Here is a 19,841-nt window from a genome sequence, read left to right as displayed (position 1 = left end):
AATAGACCATAGAAAAAAACATAAACCTTATTCTCAATAAAATTCAAACTCATCTATAGTCCACAAGTTTCACTCCTTCTAATGTCCACACTCTTCAAACTACCTTACTTTTATTATAAGATATTTGTTTATAGAGAAAAGAAATAAAATCTAAACTTTTCTTATTGGGTGTTTATTTTTGAAGGAAAAAAATCCCAAATAATAATAATAATAATAATTTAAAAGGAAAAAAAATATTTACGTGGATGAGTTTAGTTATCAATTGATATTAATGATATGACAATTAAAAATGAAATTTTAAAGAATAATTAGATGACACGTTAAAAAGGATATGTATTTTAAATTATTTTTAAATAAATAAAGATAATATTGATTTTAAAATTTTGAAGTTTTTTTTTTCTATATATTTTCATATTAGTAAGTCAAAACCTACGTTTCTCAGCTCTTATATTTAGCATTAAGTTAAAAATATAAACATCACCCTAATCAAATACAATATATATATATATATATATATATATATATATATATATATATATATATATAATACCGGTCAAAGGTTTTTGGTTAGGCTGCCCAAAAAAGTCGGGGAGGAGTCCCACCCAAAAGACTAATTCCAATGGCCACTCACTGGCCCTCTTTTTGTTTCTTTGCTCAGCACTCTTGAATTAGTACTCTACAGTGAGTCAAGATCCCATCAAGTTTTGGTAAAAAATATCTACATCTTCGAGATATTCAAATCTTATAGCAACGAAAAAGAGTGTTAAATATGTTCGGAAAAAGACCTTCACTCCCGGGTCAACGATCCAAATTTTACGTTTCAAAAAAGTAGAAATAAACAATCCTACTATGTTTGACGAAGAAAACAAGATGAAGTTTGGCAGAAATCTTGCAGCAATGACGGAGATATATAGCCGAAGACTAATGACTTGAGGGGCAGTGTGCTTGATTCAAGACGCTCCTCGCCCATATTTTAAGTCCTTATTCCCAGTCTCGAGCACAGACAATTGCATGATTAAACATGGCCTCCTCCATTTCTGCAGTGATAGTAATGTGGGTGGTTGCAATGGCCGCGGCAGCAGCAGCATCATCACAGACATGGATTGAGGGTGAGGCTTTGCGCAGGAGCACTTGGTGGCGGTCTTACAACACTACTACAGGCCATTGTAATTGGCCAGGCATAAGCTGTAATGCCGGGGGAAGTGTCACTGAGATTTGGGCGGTTCCAACTCAAGAAAATGGGCTGCTTACCCAATTTAACTTCTCTTCATTTCCAAATCTGGTTCGACTAAATTTTAGCTCTCTTGGCCTGAATGGTGACATCCCATATCAAATAGGTACTCTCACAAAACTCACCCACCTTGATCTTTCTCACAACTTTCTTTCTGGTGAGCTGCCTCTTTCGCTGACTAACCTCACCAAGTTAGCGGAACTCAATCTTGGTTATAATCACATATCTGGCCAAATCCCAAGTGAAATTGGGAATCTGAGAAATTTGGTTGGCCTAGTCTTAGATTGTAACTATCTCAATGGTGTTATTCCTTCGTCTTTAGGCCAGTTAACCCGCTTAACTTCTCTCTACATTGGTTGGAACCAAATGGAGGGTTCAATCCCTCCTGAAATTTGGAGTTTAAAGAGCTTAGTTGATATTTACTTTGATCATAACATTCTCACTGGTGTCATTCCCTCATCCGTGGGCCATCTGACTAATTTGACTTCTCTCCACCTTGCTTCGAATCAAATCACGGGGTCGATCCCTTCTGAAATTGGGAGTTTAAAGAAGTTAGTTGATTTGGCCTTAGATAATAATAAACTCGTTGGTGTGATCCCCAAGGAACTGGGTAATTGCCACAGCTTGCGTTATTTGTCTCTGAAATTCAATCGTTTGAATGGGAGCATTCCTTCGGAGATCGGTGGCCTGGTTGCACTACGAAAACTTGATTTGAGTGTCAATAATATTAGTGGGACCATACCCCTCCAGTTCCAAAACTTCAACAGCTTAGAGTATTTGGATCTCTCTTACAATTATTTGGAGGGTTATGTACCCTTCGAACTGCATCTTCCATCTCTATTTCGAGCATTCGAACACAACAAAGGTTTGTGTGGTGACACCAAATTTGGCATTCCACCTTGCAGAAAAAGGAACAGAATCACAATCATCATCATTGTGGTCATTTCTTTATGCTCCGCCTTGTTGATTTCGTCTATAATTTTTGGAGTTCTATTCATTTGGAGGCGGAAGACGAGAAAACTTCAACCTGAGGAAGCAACTACCACACAAAATGGAGACATATTTTCAATATGGGATTATGATGGTAAGATTGCTTACGAAGACATCATTGAGGCGACGGAGGATTTCGACATCAAATATTGCATTGGGACCGGAGGTTATGGCAGTGTCTATAGAGCGAAATTGACCAATGGGAAAGAGGTTGCCTTGAAAAAACTTCACACCTTGGAAAGTCAGAACCCAACTTACATGAAAAGTTTTACAAATGAGGTGCGGGTGTTGTCAAAAATCCGACATCGAAATATCGTAAAACTATATGGCTTTTGTCTACACAAAAGATGCATGTTTCTAGTTTATGAGTACATGGAAAGAGGAAGCCTGCATTGTGTCTTGAGTGATGAAATTGAGGCTTTGGAGTTTGATTGGATTAAGAGGGTGAATGTTGTTAAAAGCATTGCTAAAGCCTTGTCCTACATGCATAATGACTGTATCCCTCCTCTGCTTCATAGAGACATATCAAGCGGTAATATTCTCTTAGATTCAGAATTCAGGGCCGTCGTATCTGATTTTGGAACAGCTAGATTGCTTGATCCTGATTCATCAAATCAAACCCTTCTTGCTGGCACTTATGGTTATGTTGCACCAGGTAACTCCAATACTTTTTTAGACTCTGCTACTTTAGGAAAAAATGTCTTTAATCTTCGACTTTTTCGTCACTGTATTTCTTTTCTGCTTAATTTCTTTTCCTTTTAGGTCTTGGTTTGAGTGCTTTTATTAGTAGAACATATCTTATATTAGTGTCAAACTATATTTATAGATGAAAGACATGAAACTACAAAAAAATTAAAATCGAATTGAAAAGATACAAAAATAAAATAAAATTAATAAGCCTTAGCTAGAGAAAACAAATACCCCTCTTCTTCTTATATGTGTACACACGAGTGTGCAAGCATGCATGAGGAAGTAAGAGTTGAAAATTATATATGAATATGAAATGTATAGAAAATTTTATTAATACACATCCAAAATACAGAAACTATATGAACATACATTTTTTTTCTTGTTTAGATTGACTTTTAAGAAAGCAAAAGCTCTAATTTAGACTTAATAGGAGTTCCTATAACTTAAACAAGGACTTATGTATAGGTCATGAAAATATAACTTATTATTAAAGTTCTAATATTGTAGTTTATATAGAAAGCTATTTTATGTTTAGTAAAACTTTTACATATGAATATTATTTTTTAAAAATAATTTTGAGATTATTTTCCGGTTCAATTTCCAACTAAAATAAAACATAAAAAGTTATCCCAAACTGCAACTACATCATTGGTAGTATCTAAAATTTCAAAATTTTTCCTGAACATTTTAAGCAATATTTTTCAATAACTTTTAAAGTTTTCCAAATGCTTTATCCTAAAAATGTTAAATTACTCGCACTTCAAGAAATCCTTGAGGAAGTTTATTTCTATTAGTTTGATTATCACCTATAATTTAATTCATAACCCATGCTCATGCGTTGAACTAATTAAAAAATTTTGGAAAATTTTCAAGTGTCAAGAAACAACTAACATGATAATGTAACTTTGCTCATAGTTTTTTCCAATTTCAGAATCAACATGGCAAGCATTAACAAGCTTAATCTTGATGTGAATACTTAATTTATGAGATGTATGCTTATATTTTTGTTATATTTGACAGAACTTGCTTACACTATGGTTGTTACGGAAAAATGTGATGTATATAGCTTTGGGGTACTTACATTGGAGATAATGATGGGAAAGCATCCGAGAGAACTTGTCACTATCTTATCAACTTCTTCATCTCAAAATATAATGTTGGTGGATATATTAGATCCTCGTCTTGCACCCCATATTGATCCAGAAGTTATTGATAATGTGGTTCTCATCATAAGGTTGGCACTCAAATGCATCAATTTGAACCCGACATCCCGTCCAACAATGCAACACGTGTGCAAGGAATTTGAGACTTGCACCCCATTTCCTATACCCTTCCATGCTATTTCACTTGGGCAATCGAAAGATCAAGAAGTATGATTGGATAATTGGCATGATATTGGGATAAAAGTTTGAGTTGATTTTTCTTAATTTTATGTAACTAATTAAGATAATTATCTTTTGTTATTACGGTTGTTGACTACAAGATGCATATGATACTGAATTATGGTGTGGCCTCATGCAAGGCATGTGATGTGTTAGTTAATAAAGTTTGAAAGTTTAATTTTACATTATTGTGATGTGTTAGTTTGTTGGATGACAAGGATGATATATTGTTAACCAATTTTTGATTTATTGAATGATAAAGACGATATTATTAACCATTTTTCAAATTTATGAATGAGTTATTATATAGATAACTTTGCCCCTCCTTACTAAACTTTTTGGCTTTGTTACTTAGTTCACATAGTATCTTTAAAGAAAAATAAATTTCAAAAAATATTTTTCATATTCGAATTCTTAATTAAAATTTTATTCTCAAAATAATTGAGATTTGACTTTTGAAATTGAAAAACCATTTTTAAAGAGATTGTAAAACAAGCCCTTAATTTTTATTTTTGGTTGTGTCATTAACAATGTATGTATTTGCAAAGTTTAAGTTTAATAATATTTTCTTTTATACTTTAAGTATTATTCCCTTCCGTTGTCCTCATTGGTCACCAAATAATGTAATTTCATAAACAATGCTAATAATTTGAGGAGTTTATTATTTTGATTGTCTTATTTATTTGTTGTAGGTCAAAAGAAAATTTTATTGTTGGTTTGAATACATTGCTCACTTTTTATTTTTAAAATTAAAAAATAATAGTAATTTTTTATTGAAAAAGTAATATAAAAATTATTTTAAATATAAAAATAATTTTTAAAGTATTGGAGTTGGGTCAGTGGCCAATTCGGGCTGCCTTACCGATCCAACCAAATAAAAGATTAGGGGAGAACAGTTTTTGGGAGTTGAAACTACAAAAACTATCAAGAAACCACTCCAATAAACAAAAAAGAGAAAGAAAAAAAAGAAAGAGATTCATTTTTCACCTTTTACTTTGCTTTGAAAAAAGAAAGACCAAGAGAACTCGAGAAGAAAAGTTTTTTTATAAAAGAAGGGTAAAAGATTTTTGTATTGTAAAACAAAGTGATTCTTGATTGACTTGAGGTGAAGAATTGAATGATGAAATAACTACTTTTTGGATTTTAGACATTCAAAAAAAAGAACTAAAATTTTCTTACATATAGATATAAGGAATTTATATATATATATATATATATATATAATATATATATATATATATATATAAATAAATTCAAACTATCTTTGGAAAAAAAAAAAAATGAGTGCTTTGAATCTTGGGATAAAGGGGATTATGCTATTGAGTTTTATTAGCATCGGACTAAAATAAACTTTAAGGTCAATACAATGCACCATAAATTTTATTATTATAAAATAAATAATTTAAAATAAAATGGAATTAGAACCGCAAGTTTAATGCAGCCAAACGCCATATCTATTTGTTAAAAAAAAAAAAAAAAAAAAAAATTAAAATTTAAAAATTAAATAAATAAATAAATAAATAAAGAAAGAAAGGGAAAGCGCAAAAGCATAAGGACCAGCACCTCCGTGTCCCATGCATCAGTGTTATGGCACATAGGAAAAGCCCACAAAAAATTCACGTAATAATGAAATTATAAACCCACACAAAAATCCATAAAAAGGCCCCACTAGTGATATAATTGAAAACCTACAAGTAGTTAGGGCTGCAACTTGCCCGGTTATATCAGGTTTGTGATTAGCGCCCGAACCTAACTTGAATTATGAGACAATTCGAATTAACCCAACTCAATTTATAACCCAAATAATTTTTGTAAACTTGTGTTAAATTTGGATTATAATTTTAAAATTTAAATAGTAAATATTATACAATATTTGAAGATAATAAGAAAATATTTATTTTTTAGTAAAATAAAATATATAATATATTACAATTTAACATTCTTTGTTTAAAAAACTTAGAACATTGAATATCATTTTATAAAATAACATAAATTATAAATATTATAAATTTATAAATTAGTTTCTCCTGAGTCAAATTTAATGTTTGTTTTTAACTTAAATTAAATAGAACTTAATATAATTTAATTCTAATATAATTTAATATAATTAAGTATTAGGTTATTTGTTTTTTATTATTTTATTTCTATTAAGTATTAAATGTTAATATGTTTCAAAATGTTATTTTTAGCTATTAACAAAAATAAAATATTTGGCCTTTTATATTCAATAAATTTTTTTAAAACAAGTAATAAGTAAAAATAAAATAAAAATTGTTGTAAAATGAGAATAAATGCATTGCAAATAAAAGTAAAGAGAAATATATATTACTTCAATAATATGTAATGAGAAGGAAGGAATAGATAAGAAATTGAGAAAGTTGAGAGAATGAAAGACAAAGAGAATGAGAAAAAGAGCTTTAAGGAAAGCTTTCTTGCTCAAGATGCTTCTTACACAAGGGATGGGAAGCCTTTTTATAGGCTTTCCAAATGGCTTTCATTAATGTTGAATGAATGGAAGTCATAAATAATGTTTAATTAACATTTAACATAATAATATGGTGGTATTCACCACTTCATTTATAACACTCCCTCTTGGATGTCCAACACATTAGAAGAATATGCTTCATTAAAACCTTGTTAGTAAAAAACCCTATGGGAAAAATCTAGTGAAAGAAAAAGAGTACAATATTTTTATAATTCCTTATGCTGCTCTTGGTATGTTAGGATTGCCTCGTTAAAAACCTTGCTAGTAAAACCTAATGGGACAAAACTTAGACGAAGGAAAAAAAATAGTACAGTACATTAACATCCTTTTACAAGCATACTCCCCCTCATGTTGATATCATTGAGTTGACGTATTCCAATATTTTTTATTAACTTCTTAAATGTTGAGGTTGACAATGACTTTGTGAATAAATCTACTAGATTATCACTTGAGTGTGCTTGTTGAGCATCAATTTCACCAATTTTCTCTAGTTCATGTGCATAAAGGAATTTTGGTGAAATGTGTTTAGTCCTATCTCCTTTAATATAACCCTCTTTTGTCTGTACAATGCATGCAACATTATCTTCAAACAATATTGTTGGGTCACCTTTGATAGAGGAGAGTCCACATAATCCTTGAATATGTTGGATCATAAATCTTAGTTATATACATTCATGACTTGCTTCATGAATTGTAAGTATTTTTGAATGATTTGATGATGTGACCACCATTGTTTGTTTGACAAATCTCCATGAAATAGCAGTACCATTGCAATTAAACACATACCCTATTTGTGACCTAGCCTTATGTGGATATGAAAGATATCCTGCATTTGCATATCCAAGCAATTGTAGCCTTGATTCCCTTGAGTAAAATAAACCCATATCAGTAGTTTCGTGAAGATAGCGCGATATATGTTTGATACCATTTTAATGTATTCGAGTTGGAGTGAGATTGTATCTTGTTAATAGATTGACAGGCAAATGATGTTTGGATGTGTATAATTGGCAAGATAAATAAGTGCCCCAATAACACAAAGATATGATACTTTAGGATCAAGTGCTTCTTCACTATTTCACAATGACAAAATGGGTCTTTTTTCACATCAAGTGATTGGAGAACCATTGGAAAACTTAAAGGATGCACTTTATCCATTAAAAAAAATGATTCAAAATTTTCTTAATGTATGGTGATTGATGTACTAAAACTGCATTTGGAAAATACTCGATTTGTAGGCCGAAACAATTTTTTTTTTTTCCAAGATCTTTCATCTTAAATTCTTTTTTCAAGTGATTTGTTATTCTTGTGAGCTCTTTAAGAGGTATAACAAGATTTAAGTTATCAACATATACTGCAATAATTACAAATTTGGTTTCTGATTTCTTAATAAAAATGCATGGATATATAAGGTTACTCCCATGCCCTTCTTTTGGCAAGTATTCACTAAGGCAATTGTATCACATGCGTCCAAATTGCTTTAATCCATACAAGGATCATTGTAACTTGATTGATTATGTATAGGACATTGAGTCTTGTTTATATGTTGGTAATTTTGTTTCAATTTATATTTGGTCATAGAAGTCTTTATAGATAGTGACTTACTTTCCATTGAAGATCAAAGGTTGTTGTCCGTCCAACTGGGAAGTCACAAGTATGTCTAAAAAGATTTGACTTGTGGCATATAAGCCTTATTTGAGGTATAACAGGTTCAATATCATTTTTGAGCTTAAAATGTTTTTAAAATATTTTTTCGAAAAGCAAGGACCGCTCAAGCGATTAAAGTGCTTAAGCGGTTAATTCCGCTTAAGTGGTCATGACAGTCCTACTGAGTTTAGAAACATATTTTGAATGAATTTCAATCAAACTCAAATTTGAAAATTTGAGATACCAAAATCCTTATAGCTTTTGCCTATAAATACATCTCTTGTAACCCTTTAAGGGTTATAGGTTTAGGTTAAGAGATCCAAGAGATTAGAGATTAGAAAGATCATAGAGATCTTTGAGGTTGTTGGAGACCTCTTATTCTTTAGAGGTACTCTTTGAGGTGAAAGCCTTATTACCACACCATTCATGTTTTCTCATTTAAGGATTTGATTATTTGAATTGTTGGTTAAAGACCGTAACCCCTTCGGAGGGACCAGAGGATTTACTGGGAAACAACGGGTAGTTATTGCGTCGCAAATGTGAATAAGTTATAGGTATTGAAGAGTAAGTCTTTAGGGTAAAACGGTCAAGTAAATCTATGTGACTTGACTTGATTTCAAATAGTGGATTTCAATTTATAGGTCTTAGACCTCGTGATTTTTGTCTTTATAGTTGTGGGGGTTTTTCACGTAAAAAAAACGTGTGCCTCATTTCATATCTATTTGATATTATGTTTGAATTGCCTAGAATAAGTTTTTTTTTTAACCTAATATCTTGTAGGGCTATTCTAAAAGTTTTATATTATTTCTACATATATTATTGTAGAAGATATTAAATACATTGGATTGATTGGTTAATTGGTTATTGAGTAATTGGTTATCTTGTGGTGGTTATACTTATAACCAATTATTGATTTGTTGGGATTATTGTTGAGTTTGTTAGGTTGGTCATTCTGGTAGTGATTATTATTATCCCTAACATATTTCAACATATATTAATGTTAATCTTTGGATATCAATTAACCATAAAAATCATATTTTTAATTGGAGTGAAATCCTATTTGAATATCTAAGTTATCCTTATAATATCTTGGGATAAGAAAAATGGCTATAATTTATATATATTTATTTAAAATTTTAAAATCACCCATTCACCCCCCTCTAGGTGTTTCCCATTGGACTTTTGGTTATTATTCAAGTGGTATTCAAAGCAATATCCAATTTTTCAGAGTATATGCTACAAGGCTTTGTACTATTTGTTTCAGACAATTTTAATCCTTCAGGGATTTTCATGTATATATCATTATCCATGGACCCATATAAATATGTTGTAATAACATCAATGAGACGCATATTCAATCATTTTGAGATTTCTAAGCTAATTAAGAAATGAAATGTGATTGCATCCATGATGGGAGAATATGTTTCCTTGTAGTCAATACTAGGTCTTTGCGAGAAACCTTATGCTACTAATTGCACTTTACATCTTTAGGTGTTTGGACTACAGGTCCAAAAACTTCTCATTTTGTTAATGAGTTTAACTCTACTTGCATAGTTTTTTTTCCATTTTGACCAATCATTTCTATGTCGGCATTTTTCCACCTTTTGTGATTCGAGATCTTCATCATTTCTTATGATATCAGAGGCCACTTGGAAAATGAAAATATTGTTAATTACAATATTATTTCAATCTCATTTTTCTCCCGTGTATGCATAACTTAGTGAGATCTCACAATTTTCAGGTATCTATACCTCTTTAGAGGTTACTTATTCAATATGTACCTCTTGTTCAATATGCCTCTTCAGGTGTTTTCTGCATTATTTGTGCCTTTTTTGGGGCTATAGATTTATCAATTTTAGATCGATCAATCATTTGATGGTCTCTTCTAGAGTGCAAAGTTTTCCTTGTGTTCTCCTTTTCTGATGGGTTACATCATTTGAGCCAATAAGTCTACCACGTTTCAAGTTTATCTTAGATTTATTTATTAATTGTCCTATAAGGACATCAACCCATGTCAGAGTATTTACAACCGAGATATGTGACTTTGTCACTTTATTTCTATTAATGAATGTGATAGTAATTGGTTTGTAAGATTTTGCCAATGAATGATCCTTTGAACTTCTAGTTCACATTGATTTATACGAGAATCAAGATAGGACATAGTAGATATGTTCCAAGTAACTTCTTGTCATTCTTTAGGAATCAGCTTTTCTCTCCCTAATGATGGGAAAACACTCTCATTAAAATGACAATCTGCAAAGTAAGCTATAAAACCATCACCTGTCAAAGGTTCAAGATACTTATGATAGATAGAGAATTAAAACCTATATAAATCTCAAGTCTTCATTGGGGACCCATTTTAGTGTGTTGTGTAGGTGTAATGGGTACCTATGCTACACAACAAAAGATTAGTAAGTGAGAGATATTTGGTTGTTTTCCAAGTATGAGTTGTGAAGGGGAGTATTCATAGTAAGTTGCAAGTCTAATACAGACTAATGTTGCAACATGCATAATAGCATACCCCAAGGTAGAAGTAAGTAATTTGGTTTTCATTAGTAATTGTTGAGCTATTAATTAAAGATGTTTGATAAAAGATTCTGCTAAACCATTTTGGGTATGGGTATGAGCAACAGGATGCTCAATATTTATCCTTACTAACATGTAATAGTCAATGATTGTTTGTGAAGTGAATTCATCGGCATTATCAAGACGTATTGTTTTGATTTGATAATATGGAAATTGTACTCGTAATTTGATCATTTGTGCAAGGAGCCTAGCAAAAGCAACATTTCGTGTAGAAATGAGACAAACATATGACCACCTAGTGAAGATATCTATTAAGATCATAAAATAATGAAATGGTCCGTAGGGTGGATGGATAGGCCCACATATGTCCCCATGTATTCTTTCTAAAAAGACTGGTGACTCGGAAATGACGTTAGTTAAAGATGATCTAAATACCAATTTACCTTGTGAGTTGGCAGTACATGGGTATTCATTGGGAAAAAGAATCTTTTGGTTCTTTAGTGGATGTCCATGTGAGTGTTCTATTATTCAACATGTCATTGAAGACCCTGGGTGACCTAACCTGTCATGCCAAAGGATAAAAAATTTTGGGCTATTAAACTTCTAGTTCATGACAACATATGATTCAATAGGCTTTTATAGTTGTATGATATAACCTAGAGGAGAAAGCTAAGAGTTTTTCCATTATAAGCTTTTGGCCTAATATAATAGAAGTAATGTAAAGATATTCTACATTACCTTTATTCATAGTTTCGATATGCTATCAATTTTTGCAGATATATTCAAAACTTAGCAAATTTCTTTTGGAATCTAGTTCCATTTGGTAGCATTATGTTTGCTTTTTTAGAGCCTTTAACCAAGTTTGCAGTACCAGATATGGTACTTACATTAAGTTTTATTAATGTCAATTTGAGGAAATATCTTTGATTTTGAAGAATTGTGTACATGATTGCATAGTCTGTGAGACATACATCATCCTCATTCATCTTGAGACCAAATAACACATGGATTTAAGATATAACTAATATTTAAAAAAAAAAAAAAAAACAAGGCATAATGTAAATAGCAATGTAATAAATGTAATAATCAAATTTAAATATAAGACGTAATAATATATTATTTGATATATAAAGTAAGTCAGTGTTAGTATTCTCATCATATATTAAATGGTCAGTTTGTTCACAAGGACCTTCAAAGAAATCAATGTCATAGTAGGTTAGGTCCAATCTATCATGATCGATCAAATTCATCTCTATCTCTTTTCCTGTTGCTTTTATTGATGATTGGTAAAGGTTGGTCAAATGTTTGGGTGTGCAACAAGTATGAGCCCAATGCCCTTTCATACTACATCTATAGCAATTACTCTCATGGTTCTTAGGAGGTTTATCTTGTATACACTTCCCATTTTCTTATTTTGCCTCAATATTACTCCACTTCTGGTAGTGTAATGAGGCTTTCTTTTTATGAGAATTTGAGGATTTACTACCATAAGAACCATGGTATTGGGGATTCCTTCCACGATCATGACCATGTCCTCATCCTTGTTCATGTCCACAAGTTTGAAATGATATTACATTCATTTCAGGGAATGGTTCGAATCCAGGTGGACAAGACTGACCGTTTCTAATCAAAAGCTTATTATTTTGTTCAGCAATAAGAAGTCATAATATTAATTTGGAGTATTTTGTAATCTAGAGTTTTGATATTGCTATTGCAGGAGCACATTCGAGGCATGAAACATAGTAAAAAAAAATTTCTAACATTTCTTCTGTGATTTTTTTTCTCCATACAACTAATTGAGAGTTGATTTTGAACAATGTGGAGTTATATTCACTAACAATTTTAAAATCTTGCAACCTCAAGTGCATCTAATCATATCGAGCTTTTGGGAGAATCATAGTTTTTTTATGGTCATATATTTCCTTCAAATCACTTCATAGAGTAAAAGGGTCTTTTATCATAAGATACTCATTTTTTAAACCTTCATGGAGATGATGACGAAAGAAAATCAACGCTTTTGCACGATCTTGTAGGAATGCTTGATTTCCTTATTTGATCGTAGTTACAAGATTCATTACATCAAGATGTTTGGTATCAAGGATCCAAAATAGATAGTTCTTTCCCAAATTGTCAAGTGCCACAAATTCAAGTTTTGTGTGATTCGACATTGTCAAAGAACTTCAGATATATGACAAAATAATATTATTAGAATAAGTAATAATACATTGATGGTATTGATATAACTTTTGATTATAATCAAAACCAAATATGTAATATAAATATAAATATGTAAAATCAATAGTAATATAAATATGTAAAATTTCTTCTATATAAACAACTTCAAGTTTATGATATGAAAATTACATTTGTATAAGAATAAATATAATGCAAATAAAAGTAGAGACAAATATATATCACTTTAATAATATATATATAATGAGGAGGACAGAATTAAGAAGAGAATTGAGAGAGTTGAGAGAATGAAAGACAGGGAGAATAAGAGAAAAAGCTTTAAGGAAAGCTTTCTTGCTTGGGATGCTCCTTACATAAGGGATGGGAAGCCTTTTTATAGGCTTTCCAAATCGCTTCCATTAATGTTGAATTAATGGAAGTCATAAATAATATTTAATTAACATTTAACATAATAATATGGTGGCATTCACCACTTCATTTATAACAAAAACAAATTATTTAAAGTCTTAAAACAAATTATATTTAGCCTTAAGTTAAAAATATAAACACCACCTTAATCAAATACAAAAAAAATATAATATCGGTCTAAGGTTTTTGGTTAGGTTGCCTACAAAAGTTGGGGAAGAGCCCCACCCAAAAGTCTAATTCCAATGCCCACTCACTAGCTCTTTGTAGACCCCTCATTTTGCCCTTAACCCATATAGGTTACTATCCTAGTAAATTATCATAATTCATTGACTTGTATTATCTGATTCTCCCTCGAGAACTACTTGGAGGACAATTATAGAATTTTGATGTGATCACATAAACTTCTGATTTTTTTTTTTTAAAGAATTCTTTGTTGCTTGAATTTATTATTTCTTTTAAGTATAATTAGAACAGTAAAAGAAGATCCTATTTTCATGAACTCATAATTTGCATTAATAAAAAATTGGTCTCATTTTCATAATGAAATAATACAAGATTTTATGCAAACATAATTTAAAATGATTTAGTTGTTCTATTAGCGTCATCTTATAAATTATAAAAAATGAGGAATCAATCACACTCTTTAAATAGATAAAATAAAAATCTATATATAATATTACTATTAGCTCTTGGATGCATGTTCCCTTTTTTTAAGAATCATATTAGAATGACACGCCTTTTTATATTTATATTTCATGAACTATAAATTGAAATAAAAAAAATAAAGTAAGATTACAAATTTATTTCAACTATAAGATTCATGTTTTAAAATATAAAACTTATTTTTATAAACACACTAAAATAATAATCATTGTTGCGTATATCTGGAATCATAAATAAAGTTTATATGCTACCAAAATTCATACTTTAAAATATGAAATAGATTACTTTTCCAATCAATAACAAATATACAACTCATATGATTTCATAAAACATCCTATAGTTAACATTTACATAATTTAGAACACACCAAACATGCACCGGTTATCCCTAACTTTTCCTTTTTATTTTTATTTATTTATTTATTATTATTAAACATAACCATAACACCCTTGCTGCTACTTTCACCAACCGTCCCATCCCCTTGATGCAGCCCACCTTTTGGCTGCCCAAGACCACTTTACCACAATTGTATAAGTCGTCCTTGGCAGCCCCTCACATCAAGCCATAACCCTAGCCTTTTGTAGCTGTAACCGGTCATCCCATCCCCCTGCAACAACCCATTCTTTGAGCTACCTAAGATTTATCTGTGTCACCTTCACCTGTTGTTGCTTGCTGCCATGGCCATACTCTCCTTTTGACAGCCCAAACCCACACCCACTTATGCATTAACCGACTTACCTCCACAAGCCTTATCCTACTACTTGCAAGCCATAAACTCTCCCAAACACATCTCAAGTCTCTTTTCAAGACTTCCAAAACGATCATCATCAGCAGCAGCAACAGTGAGCTCTAACGTTTCAACAACCAAGCTTCATTGGTTCTGGACTCCAAACCCCATTCCCTGTACTACTCCGCCATGTTTCTGCTACGTTGCTTCTCGCCCTATCCTTTCTCTCAGTGATCATCATTGTGCCAAGAGCTCAGGCCAGCTTCAAATGCAGTTCCGGCCCCCCACTTGTGATGCTCTTATCGACTACGTCCCCCCCAACAATACCACTTTTTCTGCCATCCAAACCTTTTTTGGCATCACAGTCCCAAGCCACCTCATCAATCATTTCGAAATGTCATTAGCATCACAGCTAATGCATGAGCAAACAACCAGATTCAGAAATCTCATTCCATTCTTATTTCTGAAATATTCACTCCAAACTAGAATTGCCACAACCATATTTCCAAACACCCACTTTGTCTCCATTCAAAGCCCACCTATTATGTCACGACCCAAATTTCGGGCAACTCAGAATTTGGCCCTTGACCCTAGGTCAAAGGTTTGACCCTAAGGTTCCTCCTAATCCAAGCTAGCAGTCAACCAAAATGCTCTGATTTTTTTTTTTTTTCTAAACATAAATCACACTAGAGCTCCCTCCAATAACATTCCAATTTATCAATATATCAACCACTACTCAAAAGCAATAAGATATAATAATTATCATTAAAGTCTATAAATAAGAGTTCATAGTTAAGCAAATTAATCAAAATAAATTTTTAATTACAAATATATAAAGTTTGCTAATACAAGTTCCAAAATAAACCAACATAACAATTACACTATAATCTACAAGGCTGCTCTAAAATCTCTTGGGGCATCCTGAAGCCCTCCTTGATCTATCTGTTGGTCCTCAGGGGCTATATCTTCTTCTAAAAGTTTTAAGAAAGAAGGGGTGAGTATTTTTCACATTGCTTAGTAGGGTGTCTTACACCCAAGAGGGTTGATTTATATTACTAAGGTTCAAGATATACAAAATAAATATTCAACCATAAAGTCAAGAACCCAAATGTCTCATTTACTCTAATTCTAACACTTCAATAAATACAATGCATTGTCATTCTCAGGCTTTCATCGAGGGATATACATCCATACCCAAATACACTTCCCACTTAGGGTAAATTTCTTTCACCCTAGATATCTCACTCATTTCTTAATTCGCCTCTCATGGGCCTTTACTTTTCATCATTATTTTATTTTTCTTTCTTTTCCATTTCATATAACCTTACAACAAAATTCTATTTTCCTTCACACAATCATGAGGCATATGAAATGTAATGAAATTACATATCATCATCTACAAATGTCATAGAAAATTCTCGTTAATCCAAATATCAATAAAATATAATCTATACCATAATTTTATTTATTCTCAACAATCCCATTAATTTTAATAATCAAACATAATTATTTAACCACAATTAAATTACCAAAAATATCCTAGTAAATTCTCAATAATCCCAATATCAATCAAACATAATTTCTACCATAATTTTATTTATTCTCAATAATCCCAATAATTTTAATAACCAAACACAATCATTTTGCACAATTTAATTATCTCATTATCACAAAAATTTCAAAGAAAACTCCTAAATCAGCCAATAAAATTTCTCATATCACCAATATTATCTATTTAACATCCCACGGTGAGATTTATATTTTTTTTTTAAAGAAAAAGACATTAAATAAAAGTTTTAGGGTTAAGTCTTCCTACTATAAATCAAAGACTCCGGTCGTTATACCATACAAATGTTTCTTATGTCGAGTAGAGTGTTCCCTTGAAATTTCATGCGAAATGGACAACATTTGGCCGTTGAAACGGTTGGCCAAATAACAACGGCGTCACTTCTCCTCTACAACCCGAGAGACACTGCACCCTTCTCCTTTTCTTTTTCTCTTTCATTCTCTTTTTCTTTTATTTTTCTTTTTAAACTAAGCCACTTAAAGTGGTCGGATGCCCTAAGACCCTAAATCCTTATTTGTTTATTCATTTATTTTTTTATTCTTTTGTTTTCTTTTTTCAATTTAATTTCATTTCCTTAATTAATTTTTTCCTTTCATTTTCATTTATTATATTTATTTATTTTTTTTTTTTACAACACACAAAATAAATTATCACACACCAAAACAAATATTTTAATAATCTATAATTTGTTAATAAGTAATTTAATTAAATTTTTAATTAACTAGTTTGATTATTTTATTTTATTCTAATTATTTTTTTTTTTTTAGTTTTTCTCTTTCAAAAATTTCCGATTTCTATGATCCTAAGAAGTTTATTACTAAAGGCTGATGTGACACAAAATTCAACTCGCTTGATTGACCAATAAAATCTTTCAAATTTCATCAACCAAAAATTGATACGTGTTCTCCAATTTTATTTTATTTTTGCTTTTTTTATTTACTTTTCAACCACCACTAAAAAGAAGATTTTTCAAACTTGAAATTCCAATGTGGCTTGAAATACCCGGTCATTACATCCTACCCCACTAAAACAAATTTTGTCTCGAAATTTAAATGAGTTTACCTTAAAAATTATAGAAGAGTTGCGGATAGTGTCACTTCATTTCCTCAAGTTCCCAAGTAGCTTATTTCATTCCATGGTGTTTCCACCACACTTTGATTGCGGGAATCACCTTGTTCCTGAACCTATGCTCTCCAACTTCCAGAATTTGCAAAGGTTCTTCCATATAAGATGTATCTTCGTTAATTTGAACATTTTGCAAGTCAATTGCCTAAGTTGGGTGCGAAGTAAACTTCCTTAGTATTGACACATGGAAGACATCATGTATGTGGGACAACTGTTGAGGCAATATTAACTTGTATGCCATTGGGCTCACTCTCTTATCAATCTGAAAAGGTCCCAAAAATCTAGGGGCTGACTTCCATTTTTTTTCCCAAATCAAAATATGCCTCTTCAATGAGACACCTTTATAAAATCCCAATCCCCTTCTTCAAACTCCAAGGCACTTCTCATTTGGTCTGTATAGCTTTTCTGTCTATCTTAAGTAGTCTTAAGCTTTTCCTTGATGAGTTGTATCTTTTCTGTAGTCTCTTGGACTATCTCAGGTCCCAATAAATGACTCTCACCCAACTCTGTCCAACACAAAGGCGATCTACAAGGTCTCTAATGGAGTGCTTCATAAGGCATCATACCAATGCTAGATTGGTAACTATTATTATAAGCAAACTCTGCTAAAGGTAAGTAGTATGCCCAATTCCCTCCAAAGTCCAAAACACAAGCCCTTAACATGTCGTCTAGAATCTGGATTACTCTTTTCGACTGACCATCTGTCTAAAGGTGAAAAGCGGTGCTAAAATTCAATTAGGAGCCCATATCCCTTTGTAAACTCTGCCAAAACTGAGAAGTAAGCTTAGGGTCCTTATCAAACACTATAGACAAAGATATCCCATGCAACCTCATAATCTCCTGTATATACAACTTAGTGAGAGAGTTCATGGAGTCAGTAGTCTTCATGGCTAGAAAATGAGTTGACGTAGTAAGATGGTCCACAATCACTCAAAGTCCATTTTTCTTGCTTCTAGTTCTTAGCAACCCTATCACAAAGTCCATAGTGATATGATCCCACTTCCACTCAAGTATAGGTAAAGGTTGCAATAACCCTGCATGCTTCTAGTGTTCAACTTTCACTTGTTGACAAATTTGACAGTTGACTACATATTAAGCAATGTCTCTCTTCATCCCACTCCACCAGAATGGTCTCTTTAAGTCTTAATACATTTTGGTACTCCCAGAGTGGATGGTATACTTTGCCCTATGAGCATCTACTATAATTTCATTCCTCAACTGCATATCCCTTGGCACACACAATCTTCCTTTAAATCTCACACTCCCATCTACATGCATAGACCAATTTTCATCTATTTCACATCCTACCAATTGGGCTTTAACTTTTTCTAAAAACTCATCATGAACTTGGGCCTCCATTATTCTTTGGATAATCATTGGTCTAGCCGATATATTGTACAAGCATGGACCATGTCCTTCCCAACCAAGACATAACTCAAAATCTTCAATAACTGCATGGATTTCAAACTCTCTCAACCACAAGCTAGACAACTGACCATAACTCTTCCTATTCAAGGCATTTGCTACAACATTCACCTTTCTAGGATGGTAATGAAGAGCAAAATCATAATCTTACAATGTCTCCATTCATTTCCTCTTCCTAAAGTTCAAATCTTTTTGAGTGAAAATGTATGTCAAACTCTTATGATCAGAGTACACCTTAAACTTTTCTCCATACAAACACCACTACTGCAAGCTCCAAATCATTTGTTGGATAGTTTCACTTATGTGACTTTAATTGCCTTGAGGCATAAGCTATCACCTTGCCTTGCTGCCTTAGCACGCACCTTAACCCCATTGTAGAAGCATCACAATAAACTGTACACAACTCTCCATTAATAGGAGTAGTTAACATTAGAGCAGTGGTCAATTTATACTTCAACTCTTGGAAAGCATTCTCACACTCCTCATTTCATTGAAATTTCACTCATTTTCTAGTCAACTAAGTCATCGGTGCTGCAATTCTAGAAAATTCTTCCACAAACCTTCTATAATATCTAGCCAAGCCCAAGAAACTTCTAATTTTGAACACAATAGTAGGCTCTTGCCACTCCTACACAACTTCCACTTTGGAATGGTCCACTACTATTCCTACCTCAAAAACCACATGGCCTAAGAAATTCACTTCAATAAGCCAAAACTTACTTTTGTCCAACTTTCCATACAATTGGTGTCTTTTTAAAGTTCTAAGGGTGGTCATCAAATGTCAT

General features: G+C 31.9%; 1 protein-coding gene across 1 annotated transcript; it reads left to right on the top strand.

The window, feature by feature from the left end:
• Positions 1-949: 949 nt before the first annotated feature.
• LOC117913397 (MDIS1-interacting receptor like kinase 2-like) lies at positions 950-4,418 on the top strand. Its single transcript, XM_034828370.1, has 2 exons — positions 950-2,876; positions 3,932-4,418. Exons 1-2 carry the CDS (start codon positions 1,022-1,024, stop codon positions 4,285-4,287), a joined length of 2,211 nt encoding a protein of 736 aa, XP_034684261.1. The 5' UTR covers positions 950-1,021; the 3' UTR covers positions 4,288-4,418.
• Positions 4,419-19,841: the final 15,423 nt, after the last annotated feature.

Source organism: Vitis riparia, chromosome 4 (assembly GCF_004353265.1).
Source record: "Vitis riparia cultivar Riparia Gloire de Montpellier isolate 1030 chromosome 4, EGFV_Vit.rip_1.0, whole genome shotgun sequence".
Classification (NCBI taxonomy): domain Eukaryota; kingdom Viridiplantae; phylum Streptophyta; class Magnoliopsida; order Vitales; family Vitaceae; genus Vitis; species Vitis riparia.
Note: the sequence above shows the minus strand (reverse complement) of the source record. Positions and strands in the feature narration are given on the sequence as shown.